Source organism: Gallus gallus, chromosome 2 (genome assembly GCF_016699485.2).
Source record: "Gallus gallus isolate bGalGal1 chromosome 2, bGalGal1.mat.broiler.GRCg7b, whole genome shotgun sequence".
Lineage (NCBI taxonomy): Eukaryota > Metazoa > Chordata > Aves > Galliformes > Phasianidae > Gallus > Gallus gallus.
Window position 1 is genome coordinate 31,563,001 of NC_052533.1, and position 12,816 is coordinate 31,575,816.

General features: G+C 37.3%; 1 protein-coding gene across 20 annotated transcripts in view; it reads right to left on the reverse strand.

Annotated features, from left to right (window-relative positions):
* The window catches only part of OSBPL3 (oxysterol binding protein like 3), a 90,055-nt gene that overhangs the window by 17,569 nt on the left and 59,670 nt on the right, over positions 1–12,816 (reverse strand). For 17 of the 20 annotated variants that reach the window (XM_015281834.4, XM_015281835.4, XM_004939354.5 and 14 more), the window contains 5 exons: positions 12,041–12,171; positions 6,960–7,067; positions 4,092–4,226; positions 3,349–3,442; positions 731–981 (listed from right to left, as the gene is read on the reverse strand). In XM_015281834.4, the coding sequence (XP_015137320.2) occupies positions 731–981; positions 3,349–3,442; positions 4,092–4,226; positions 6,960–7,067; positions 12,041–12,171 (719 nt within the window). The remainder of the gene's footprint in view (positions 1–730; positions 982–3,348; positions 3,443–4,091; positions 4,227–6,959; positions 7,068–12,040; positions 12,172–12,816) is intronic. The other 3 variants (XM_015281837.4, XM_040696622.2, XM_040696623.2) reach the window with 1 other exon arrangement.

Below are 12,816 nucleotides of genomic sequence, written 5' to 3' on the forward strand. Positions count from 1 at the left end.
TGTAAGGAGCTTTAAAATCCTTTATTTATAGGCATACATGTTCAGTAGCTCTTGTGAATCTGGAAGCAAACAACTGAAATCAATTTTTCTTGCTATTTATCAAATTCTGAATTCAGGAGTCCACACTGGTGGAAGATAACATCGATACAGTAACCAGCATATATAAGTATTGCCTAGTTTTGAGTTCCTGACCATTTTATAGCATCCCTGAAACTACAAAAAAAAATCAACTGATAAAACAAATGGAGCTCGCTTAATTAACATAAAATTATCACAGTAGTGTAGGGCTGGAAGACCCACAGCGTTTCATGGAAAACTGCTTCCATATTAGGCAACTTTACATTACAAAGATGCATTGTATTCTAACCTCCATACTCATGAGAGAAGCATATAGTTTGCTCCTCTTTGCTCCAAGTTCTTAATCTTGGAAAATTAGAAGAGGAAGGAAGAGAAAAAGATGCAAACCAGATTTCAACTTGTACTTCATTCCTCCTTGTAGGAGAGGGCAGTTTAGGAGATATGCTTCCTTACAAAGCAAAAGAAATTAGGCAGAAGAATAAAAACTAGTGGGTACAGAAACACATACAGACATGTTAGAGCCTGCCCCTCTCAGCTGGGTGGAAAGAAAAATGGGACAGAACACCTTCACATACTTGGCAGGTTGATTTTTACATTGTATTCTCTATTGGTTATACTGATTATTACTAAGAATTTGGAATGAAGTGTATACCATCCGTTCAAATGGGTTAGGTGTATGAGCTGCTTTATCTAGTAGCTCGCTGTATTCCAGCTCCTCGCAGAGACGCTGAAGGGTGTTAAGTGGCTCATTCAATTCCACAGGCATGGCCACTTTAGAGAGATCCTTTCCTATGTTGTTTCTCAGGATATTCCATAGGCTGATGTTACTAGTATTGGGACATGGAGCTGGTAAACATGTTCTCCGTTTAGAATGGCATCCAATTCCACTTTCAGAAATACAGTCTAAAAATAAATATGCAGAACAAATTAATACATTGTTTACTTACATCCCTTACAAATATGCATTAAAAGGTAACCTTTTTTTCCTGTCAAAACCACCTTCCACTTTCACATTCCATTCAAATAATTTTGCTTGTGGTTTGAAGATAGCCTGCTACAAAGGGGTAAAGAATAAACATGATTTTATTATCTCTAAGTGAACTGAAGTAAAGTGAAGGTAGGAAAGCAGAATGACAAACTACCTCCTTTCCCTTAAAGGCTGGGAGAGAGACTCAGGCTTTCTGCTGAATTTGAAAGAGTAAATATTATTGCTATCTTAGTTGTAACAGAGATAGATTCTTATCTGTTTAAGTGACATAAAACCTCCCTCCCTGACAGAGCTTCAATTAAGTTGCCACTTCCCAGAAGACAAGGAATAAATTACAGATCTAAGCACCAAAATAACTCCTATCTATCTTTTTATTTTTTAAATACTGCTTCCGAGGAAATTTAGTGTAGCACAGATGTACATGAAGGCCTTTCTACAGCGCGTGTCATAGAACTGAGCATTTTAAATATGTTAAACCATGTTGGCTTTTAGATACATCCATATATTGGTGGAGAAATGACCTGCTTAACAGGCAGAACCACTGAAGCAATTCTGAAACTCTGGGTTTGCTAATGAGTCAAAAAAGACTCAAATAACCACAAGAGTACCTGAGGTGGCCGGAGTTGCTGTCAAAGCAGTCAGAACAGGATAAATAGTTCAAAGCGTGCAACGAAATTATAAGTATTGAATCAAAATAGAGCTACAAGCTTCTGCAACGGGTACGTTGCTTAGTTGTACATCAATTTTGATTCAGAGAGGAATACGGTTACTATTACATGAATGTATTATACACATCCCTAGAAACACCTAGAGAGCTCCTGCCTTACAATCCATTGCTATTTGTAGACCTTTGGGTATACCATCAGACCACCAACCCCCATCCTCATCACGCTTTCCTCTGACAGCTTTGGCTTAGAAGAGCAGCACACCTTTCCAGTAGTGTATGTGCCCAAAGAATCACTGCCCTTACTTATAGGCATACTTTCAAACGTCACTTCCTCTCACTTTCCACTGACATAAACATGAAACCAGCTGTGCTTCTAACAGTGACAAAGTACAGATAAACACAAAAGCAACTTTCCCATAATTGCCATGACAGATGGATGAGATTTCTCACTACAGTGTAGCTTGCCCACTCCTCGTGAAAAGAACCCCCCCCTTGTTTGCAAGTGCTGTGACAAACAGCCACAACACTGAAGGAGACTAAGACACCTGACCTTCTGCTAGGATCAGTGACTTTTCAAGTCAGACTGGACCATTACTATCATCTGGTCTGACTTTCTACAGTGCAGTGGTCAGAAGACTTGATCAAAACTCCACGATTTGTAGCTCAGCAAAATCTTGTGTAGGAAAAAAGGTATCCAGTTTACAATGGGAGTGGTAGACTGACCAAAGCACAGAAATAAGTATTAGAAGTACACAGAGGTGCTGCTCGCACAGCATAGTGTCAGAGGTAGTCTTTGTTACATGATGAACACATCCACATTCTTAGTTTTCTAAGATCCAGATTATGAGGGAAAGAAAACCAATCCTGTATTTCAAAACACCTTCATTTTTAAGCAATTACAGACCAGATCTCCAAACATTTTGAACTACCCAAATTTAAAGGGATCCATTGGTCCTTGGAGATGACCAGGTAACACTTGCAAGTAAGAAACTGGTCAGCATTACTGAATGTAACATAGAGTGGGAAGAACATTGTGATTAGCTGAAATGTTTTGAAAGCACATAGCCAATTAGTTTATTATGACCAATTTTTTATTCTCTCTAATTAGCAAGACTTTTAAATAGGCTTGTTACTGGGTACACTTATCATAATTAAAACAGGCAGAGAAGAAATTTGTATAGTCACGTGAGGTGTGAAGGTAAATAATTCATAAAAATGACAAAACTTCGAAACATGGTTGTTATATTGAAGCAAATGACTTCCTAGAGGAAAAACAAAACAAAAAAGCAGCTGAAAGCAGCTAAGCCTTCCTAGTATGAAAAATCCTGTGGTGATGAAAGGATCTGAAAAGGAGCTGAAGTTGAGAGTACATTGGTGTTTCTCTGCTGATACTGGACCACCTTCCTGCTTAAACAATGGTGTCCTGGTCCTTTTAATCAGATTGACCAGAATGTGCTGCTGAAAAGCAGACTGAGGTGATAAAAGGAAGAAAAAAACACAAGCTGTTTACATCACAAAATCTGTAATATCAAATGTTTTCTGTCAGAACAAGAAAGAATACCCCAAACAAGAAACATGATTCCCAAAACATGATATCATAAAACCCCGAACTTACCTAAAGTTTGTCTTTCATTCTCTATGTCATTGCTTAGGTTATCTTCGGAGACATTATCACTGATATCACTTACGTATGAGTCATCATCTGATACCTGTGTGCAGGATGGGGTAATAAGACATGTGTTATTAACTACCCATTAAAGTAACTCCACGTGCATGTAGAAATTGTTGCTTTCTGCTGCAATTAATATTTTCTGTAGATTTGAACTTTTTAAGCTGTGTTTCAGTATTGGAGAAATGTACTAAGTGGGCCTAAGGACTAAATACTTTAGGAATGATTACCATCAGTGATAATTCAATTTTTATTTTAGTGAAAATGTGCTTCATCATCTTGGCCTCAGAGCTAAAAAAAGAAAAGGGCTTTCACCACATCAAACACCAAGAGTTTAGGGAGTCCCAGAGAAGTGAGCTATTAAGTGTGGTCTTGGCCCTGAGGTATACCTCCAGGGCAGGTGTAAGTTTCCTTAGCTCCTGCATGGTGACTCAAGGCAGATGATACAATATATGCAGTGTCTGCATATTAGCTACCTGTTTGCCATTCTCCTCAATGTGCATATAAGACTTCTCCATATTTTTTTTTTTTACATTCAACTGTGAAGAGATAACAAATGAACACAAGCAGCATATTAACTTATTTTTTTTTGTCAAATCATCTGATGTGCAATTAGCACATTGAAGGGCCACATGTCGAGTAGCAGATAATGAACGAGATAAGAATAGTGTCAACCTTAATGCTCAGACCTCATTTTCTGAAGAGCTAGCAGACAGTAGGACTTCCTGTGCATCAAAAAATTCTGTGAGAGAGTCAGCAATAGACAGTCTGCTTTCGTTGGAGATCTGGTGAACCAGACCTCTGTTTTCTTCTCTTGAATTTTCCTGTTTAAAAGAAATACAAAGTTTTGAGGAGAAAAATACTACAAATAACATTCATGCATACAAATCCAGTCACATAAGTTAAAGGGTTGTAAAACACTTGGGAGAAGACTGCACATGCTCCTTTTCCAATTTAGTGAAAGGTAGCATGTTCTGAGGAGGGTATTAAAACCAAAGGAAAACAGACTAAAAAGAAGAAAAAAATGTACAATTCAGTAGATTGGTTTATACTGTGCCATGTACCATTTCCTCTGAGAAAAAAATGTAAAACTGCATTGATATTTGAGAGGTTTAGCCAGATATGTATGCAAGCAAATCACTAAGAAAGCCCCACAAAGAAGAAAATTCAAACTTTTTTTTACTACATACTGGATCCCCATTCTTTGGTGATCTTAACAAACACACAAGTCTTCTCCTTTCCCAGTTCTTGCTTAATGCAAATCTGGTCAAGCAGTATCGTACAAAATTCAGAGGGGCAAAGTTATTTCCTATACAATAGCAGTGTTTTCCTAACTATCTCCACTAGGCTATTTTCCATGCTGTGCTTTGGAAAGCTTCATATTCACCCCCAAGAACTGTGTGTCAACAGAAGTCAGCCTATCATCAAAGCCACATCAATGATATTGTTTTTGCTGCTGCAGTTCTGTTTGAATGCTGTACAGATTTCATGACCTCCACCTGCAGAAACCCCATGTTCTCTCTATAGGTAGTTGGCATAAGCAGAGTTGCCAAATGTAGTCTAGCAAAGGTGGGACTCCCAGTGAGTATTGGTAGTTCCCTCTTAACTCCATCCCTACTAAGGAATAGGGCTGGCTGGTCCAAATCAGGATATCAGCTGCTCTCAAGCTTCTTTCTGCATGAGATGCATTCCTAACTTATAATCATGGCTGCCCTTGCTGTCATAATTTTGTAGGAATTGCAAAGTGAGAAAAAAATTGAGAAGCTTTACCTTCAGAACTCACTTTATGAGTAATCTGGTAAGTCTGTAATCAAACTGACAAATCTTTTGAGGCTTTTCTGCTGGTACGTTTTACTACAGTATAGAATGTTATTCACTGTGTGCTGATAATGGGGACATTGATAACAGTTTGGTTTGTTACTTACAAAAGATTTCTCCTTTTTTAATTGTATAATCCCAATAAAGCTGCAAGAAAGAAGTAACCTCAAAATTGACTCTTCTGGGGGAAGGCAGTTACATTGGCCTGCAAGTCAAAAAAAACTTCCTATGTGCATGAGCAGTGCTACTGGGATTGTTTCCAACTCTACATTGAATCTCAGAAGCAAAATGAGCAGAAGAGGCTCTAAGAGAACAGTTGGTTTTTATATTTAATCACATGAGAGCTTCACTTTGTTCATGTTCCAATTGTAGCATGATAAACTACACCATAAACCACTCAAAATATAAACTAAATGTTTATTTTATGCAAAGGCTTGAAAAACTAGTTAATACCACTTCAGTTTTCAGAGGTCTATTATAGGACCTGATATATCATCTAGAGCCAAGCTTTGTGCAGTGACCTCACTGCAGCAGTACTGTATCCCAGTCCTCAGACAAATCTAAGATGAAAATTCTCCAGTATGAATGATTTTGTCTATAAGTTCCATTCCAAACTCTGACAGAGGGAATCATCAACAAATGCCCTAAAGGACATTTTTGAAAGCTAATTTTGTCACATATATATGCAATGCATACACCCTGTTGGAGAAATAACCTATGTCTTTACAAAATCCTCCACTAAACAGGAAGATTACTCTTGAAATTAAAAACCAATGTACTCATTCATTAATGCTTCTCTATATAGCAGTGCTATTCAGAAATCTTATGGGATTAAAAGCAAAAGGCATTGCATTGATCAATTACCTTTAAAAAAAAAAAGGGGGGGGCTAAATATGACCAACATCAGTACTTCTAAAATGGAACTAAAATAGAAATGAACAGACTGAATGACTAAACTGCCTTTAAAAATGAAAGGAAATAGTATGTTATATAAAACCCCCAACACTACTTCCATTCAAGTTTTAATGCAGGATTTATTATACAAGCACAGCAGAAGTTTCCGTATCAGTTACCACGTAGGAAAATCCATCAGAAATAACAGTTCTTGCTTCCCTTACTGGAATCTTAATCATCTAGGTCCTGTGATCTATAAATACACCATATTCATATGCATTCTGAAGTGAGCCAAAAAACTGTCAGTACTTCAGTGTATCTCAAACTGGCTATCCGGATATGCAGAAAACTCCCTGTCTTCAAACACACAGAACTAAATGGCTGAAGATGCTATATATTTCATTTCTTTGATTCTTTCATGAAAAGTCTAATAACAGCTCTAAACCTTAAATCAGTCACATCAGTAGTTAGTGTTTTGGGCTAACAGAATTCAGACAGGCATGAAAGTTAACAGAGGATTGCAAGGAGAGAAAACCACTGGCAGCAAGGTGACAAGACAGCTTTGTTCATGCTGAATGGGAAGTGGGCAGGAGGTGAGGGAGAATACCAGGAGCCAGTAGCAAAAGCAATGGTGGTGTGCTCAGGAAAACTGCTCACAAGGAAAATCTTGGAAATTAAATATAACACAATGCATCACCAGAAATGATTCATAATCACAAAAGCGGACTCATTTTGCTAACACAATACACTGTAGGGAAGACACGAAGAACAGGACAAGATGTAACACCATCTAGATGTAGGAGCTGGAGGAAAAGACATCGCTGAAAGAGGAAATCCATACCCACCTTCACCAAATCTGGACTTGATTTTGCATTAGATGCTGAATCAAGGATCATAGATTCGGCATGTATTCTGCGTAACCGGTCTTTTAGATCTGTGTTTTGTGCTATTGCCTGGAATATTTAACAAAAATATTGGGGATATAAAGTTTTCTCAACTAATCTGAACAGTGGTTTCATTGTGTAAAAAGAAAGGGAAGGAGTATTTTAAATGCAGTATTAAACACAATTGGTTACTGGTAGCAAATTATTTGTTATAAGTGGTTCAAATCTTGTACCTTGTCTCTAAAATTAAAATCATTTTTGTTCAGTGTGAGAGAAAAGACAAGTGGAGAACAAAAGCCAGGGATGGCAGTGTCAAGTTACTAGGTTGTGCAAGGTGATATAATAACTTAATGAATGAATTTTGTGCATTTTTTTTTCTTTTTAGCTCCTTTCCCTCACCTCTACCTCACGTGTCTAAGTGTTCTCACTCTTGCCACACAAAAATGATTCATTTTTCATCAAGCTGACGTACTGTTCCCTTTGCCTTCCACTAGCAAAGAAATAAGATTTTACTCCAGACTAATCAGTAAGACAAAGCTATCTTCCACTCTTCCACTTTTCTTGCTGCACCCCAACTGAAGTGGTGCTACTACACTAGGCAAGAACAGAAAATGCAGCCTGAATGAATATAAGACAACTCTTGTACGTGATATTGTTTTCACAGAGACAATTCCAGAAATGGCAGGGGGCAAGTTTCACTGGATATAATGAGGCCTTAGGGGAGAAAGACTTCTCCAAACCATACAGAAAAGCTATGAACAAATAACATAATTAAGAACAAAACAAACAAGAAAACATCTTAGCTCTGTTTTTTGCTGAGAAAAATCCTGTATTTGTATTCACTACAGTTGTACTGTATTTGTTTTTTAATAATGCATAGCAATACTATTCTATATTCCATTGCTTTATAATTACGTATAAGCATAATAACATTGCTTTAAATTTAATATCTGTAAAGGCTTATTTTTTTAATAGCGAAACAGTCCTTTCTTTGTTCCATTTCAAAAACTGGGACACTTATGAACAAAGAGGAACCCAATTCTTCAGTGTTACAAGTACATGTAGCATCGTAAGACCAACTGTACTTATGGTTACACACTTTTTTTTGCAAGTGCATGAAGCAGAAAGTTGGACAGAAGCTGTTACTGTCTCCCAGCTGTACAGCACAATTCAAACAACACACACTCTATGAAGATTGCCAGCACTCCTCCAGCCACAGCTGTCAGCTGGACATACTGCAATCCTTTAGATGATACTTTTGAGATCAGGTGGGTTTCCCCTCATACTCTGCTGGAACTACTGAAGGTGCAGAACTTCTAGGCACAAGTTCATTGCTTGAGGATTAACCTGAGCCAGGAGTTTGACTAGATTTCGCTCTGCTGTGGTGTTTGGATGGCCCTGTCTATCAGCTTATTTATTCCCTGAAACCAGGGATTTTCTTTTTTTTTTTTTGTTACAGTGTATTTTTCCAGATGCTTCCCTGTTTCTTTGATTATGTCTATAATTCCTGGATGTTTACTTGATCTCTGAAAGGCATGCTTGGGGTTACAGCTCTTGTCTCCTCTTGGTGACTGTCAACCATGAAATTCATAGAATGGGATCTTAAAGACTATGTGGTTTCAACCACTTTGCCCCAGGAGCCTTCCACTAGGATCAGGATGTTTGGGGTCCCATCCAACCTTTAACACCTCCAGTGATGGGGCATTCACAGCTTCTCTAGGCAACCTGTTCTAGAGCCTTGTTAATCCTTATGGTAGAGAACTTCTTTATATCTGACCTAAAATCTACCTTTTCATTTAAAACTACTACTCTTTTTATTACCAAGATGTACTCCAGTAAAGAGTCTCTCTCCTCATCTCTTGTGGCCCTCCCTTAAGTATCAGAAGGCTGCAATAAGGTCTCCCCAAAGACTTAATCCCAGCTCTGCCAGCCTCTCTTCATAGAAGAGATGTTCCAGCCTCAGCCCTCTGATCATCCATAAGGACTTCATAGATGAAGTTTGATTTAACCACACAGGGAAGCAAATATAGGAATAAGTAAGCATAAAATCATAAGGGTTTTTTTGTCTCATATTTGAGAGAACCAAGAAACATACTTAAGTTTCTACTGCACCAACTGGGGCTATGAAGACTACTCTGTTTATTTCAACACCTTCTGCTTTAAAAACTGATACAGAAGAGGTCTCTTCCACCTAGTCATCTTCACATTTCTCCTGTCAGTACAGAAACACAGCAGTGTGAAGTAGAATCTTCTTGCTAAGATGCATCTGAAATACATTCCACCACAGAATATGAATGGTTTGATGTAGAGCTGAAGGAAAGGGGTGACTTTGGATAGGAATCTAAGGAATGATTTTAGTGCTTGTTGATCCTGTGAAGTCTCAAAAATCTGTGCAAATCCTTAGATTGTTAGATATGTCCAGGAGCACGAGATGTATTCTTAAGTGTTTGGTCTCAGCTTTGTATCAAAGTAAAAATGGGAATGAAGAAAAGATTTTCCTGTAATATTCTTGTCCCAGGATTTGTTCCTTACATACCAAATCTCTTCTATATTAGGCTGCTCTAAGCTGTATTCTAAATAAAGTATATTTTGACTATTTTGAAATATCTCTTCTGGCAAAAGTAGACAAGGGTAATCTGCACACTCCAAGTCATTTTCTACAGCTAGCAGAGTTGCACAACTCTTTCTAAGCTGAATCAAAGAACAGGTACAATGTGTGTCCTGACAGCCTTATAACAGAAATAAGAAAAAAAAACCTCTGCAGCAAACTCTGGTAATTATTCATATTGAATGCATTTGATTGTCATATGTCACTCAGTATGAAGAGAATGTAACACTGCTGCTATGAAAATAACCCGTTACTAACTTTAACCATAAAAAGAAAAAAACCTCTGAGTCAGTTCCTGTACTGCAATGCAAGTCTAGCCAAGATCATCATTTTAAATAATTACAGTACAGACATGAAGATGGTCCCACAGCCCCTACAAAACACTATTTTCCTCTGTGTCTATTGAGTTGGATAGAAAATAAAAATAAAAAAAATAAAAATTAAAAGAAAATCCATTCTGATGGCTGGAACAAAACTGAAGACTTGTAGCAGAAACAGGCAGTCTGAATCAATACTAGAATGTCAGGAATGCTGCAGTTTATGCATTCACTTTGTCCAATTCTGATTTTGATGGTTTTTTGTTGTTGTTGGGAATAGGAAAGAAAGTAGGTCTGAAGTAACTGTGAATGGGAGAAAGAGTATTCTCTGGCTTTACATTTGTGGTCTGGATTCAACATACATTTATCACTCCTCGCTCAAGTGGAGGACTTACTCCTCTTTTGTATTATACCCACATCATCAAATAAATACAATAAAGAATTTACATAGCCTTCTTGCATAGCATGCTAAAGTTACTTTCTTCCTTTTCTTGTCGCTATCTTCTTCTATTGTGCTTTCTTCCTATTTAGCTTTTCTGTTCACTTTTGTTGATAATGGAAAAGCAAAGGCAGAGATGCTTACTTTGTAAAACGTGTTTTATGCACTTCAAATGTTTTTGATTTCTTCCCCTGCCAGGTCAATAAGAGCAAAACAGCCTAATTAGTTGATAGCTTTCAACCTGTCTGATTTTTGTTCCTTATGAACTGAATAAAAATTGAAATAAAAAACAAACATTAAAGTCATCAGTACCAGACTCTCTTGAAAGGAACAGTCTTAGAGTTTATCGTATCTGTGCTTCCAGAACTCTTTCAAGGAAGCTCATCCTTTTCTCCTACAGGATTCTCTGCTGTGTGGTGAGAAAATTTTTGTTGGCATCGCAGCTTTACAGATCTAAAGGCTAAGAATAACTTTCACATAGATGTTAACTTCTGCTGAAACTGCCAGCGTTCAGAAATGACATCCAGATGGGTTACAGAAGGGTTATTAAATAACAAATAAGAGCAAAAGAGCATAATTTCTAACAGATATTTAGAGGATGAACAGAATGTCATCACTCAGAAAAAGAATCCAGGTTTAGCGGAGTGTTCACTCAGTTTACAAACCTAGAACTGATTTGTTAAATGTAAAATATTAAGCAAATAACATTAGAAGAAGTGGAAGTCACCCAACTAGATGTCCCAAGTGGAACAGCTGAAATACCAAAAACAAATGAGTGAATATAGTTTTTATGCAACAAGCTTCTGTTTTCTCCAACTTCTATGAAGACATCAAAACATCCACAGGTCTAGGGAAAGAAACATTTCAAACTAAAACACTATACACAATTTTAGTAAAACAAAGCAAGTTTTTATACTGAACTAATTCTAAGATCTATACCACATTTAACCAGAGTCACTCCTGCCTGATTAGCAATTTGAAACATAGATTGAAATTCTAAGAGCATGGTAATGATGGCCCTCATAGTTCTGATATCAGGTCACTGTTTAGTTGATGTATTTCAACATGAACTTGTCTGAAACAGTTTCAAGAAGTGTACCAACCAAATCCAACCAACTTTTTAAGGAGCACAATCTTTTGACATTTAGGATTTTGTTCTAACTGCTCCACTGCTGCTTTTAGATGACTAGCAGATGAAGGTGGAAGCCAATATAAACAAGCTGTACTTGAGTTTGTTTTTCAGTGTTTTGGTGCAGAGCTGCAAAGCTCTGGTGCAGTAGAAAGGACAGCTGAGTGCCTTCAGCTTCTCCCTTTATTTTGTGCCAAGTTACAGTGAATATTTGGTGCTGTTTAGGAAAAGAAAATTCGCAGCCTAACAGAATGGAATGATTGATCCAGACAAAGTAGACTCAGTCACAGAGCAACCCTTATACTTAGCATCAAATAATACAGATTTATTTAGGGGCACATTGTGATCCATCAAGTCTTCATGATTTCACAGTACCTTTACCATTTAGAAAAGAGTTCTTTGTAAAACACCATGTATAATCATGACTCATTATGCTTCAATGCTGTAAATTCTAGAGCAGACACTAACAAAACAGAAATTAACTACTGTAAAATTTAAAAGTAATAACTGATGATAATGAAACTTGCTGAACTTCAGCATATCACTTACGGATGTTAAGGCATTCTTCAAGCCAACTATTTGTGCAGATGGAGATGATGATGCCTCATGCTCCAGCATCTGCTTCAGCTTTTCTCTCTCTGTAGATATACTGCTGAAAGCTGACTTCAAGGTGAAGTAAACTAGAACCATTTTGTAAAAAATGATGTTAAAAACAGCTACACATAATATATCAGTTAAGTCAAATTTCAATGAAACATCATTTATGGTGATAGAAACAAGAAATTAGCTTGAGAGATCCAGGATAGTATATTACTCAAGGTTAACAGATTTGTTGTTGTTTAACCAGGAGAAACGTTCATGGTAAATGCTAACATGATGACTATATTAGCCACAGTCAAAACTGCTTTGATTAATTTGTGACAGATGGCAACAAAGCTAACTAACCACGTCTGCTCTTCACATGCTTTTGTTTCCCAATTAGCGTGAATCTTCAGATGGTCATGACTCTACTCCACATTCCTTTATGAATCCAGTGGGGGAGGGAAGAGAAGGAAAAAAAATAAATCAAGAAGGCAGCTATAAACACATACAGTGTCACAGCTATAGGGTTAGTAGTTTCACCACAAGTTAATGGTGGTGTTATTTCAGCTTGTTAGATGATTTATTGACTTAAAGGCTCGGATCCTGAATGTGATGGTACTCCTACTTCTTTCTGAGTCCATTTCACTAGCCCAAAACAGGCAAATCAGACAATAGATCACACAAGCTGTTTTTGAGACATCTTTTACATAACTACGAGGAATAAAAAATTAGTCAGGTAATGT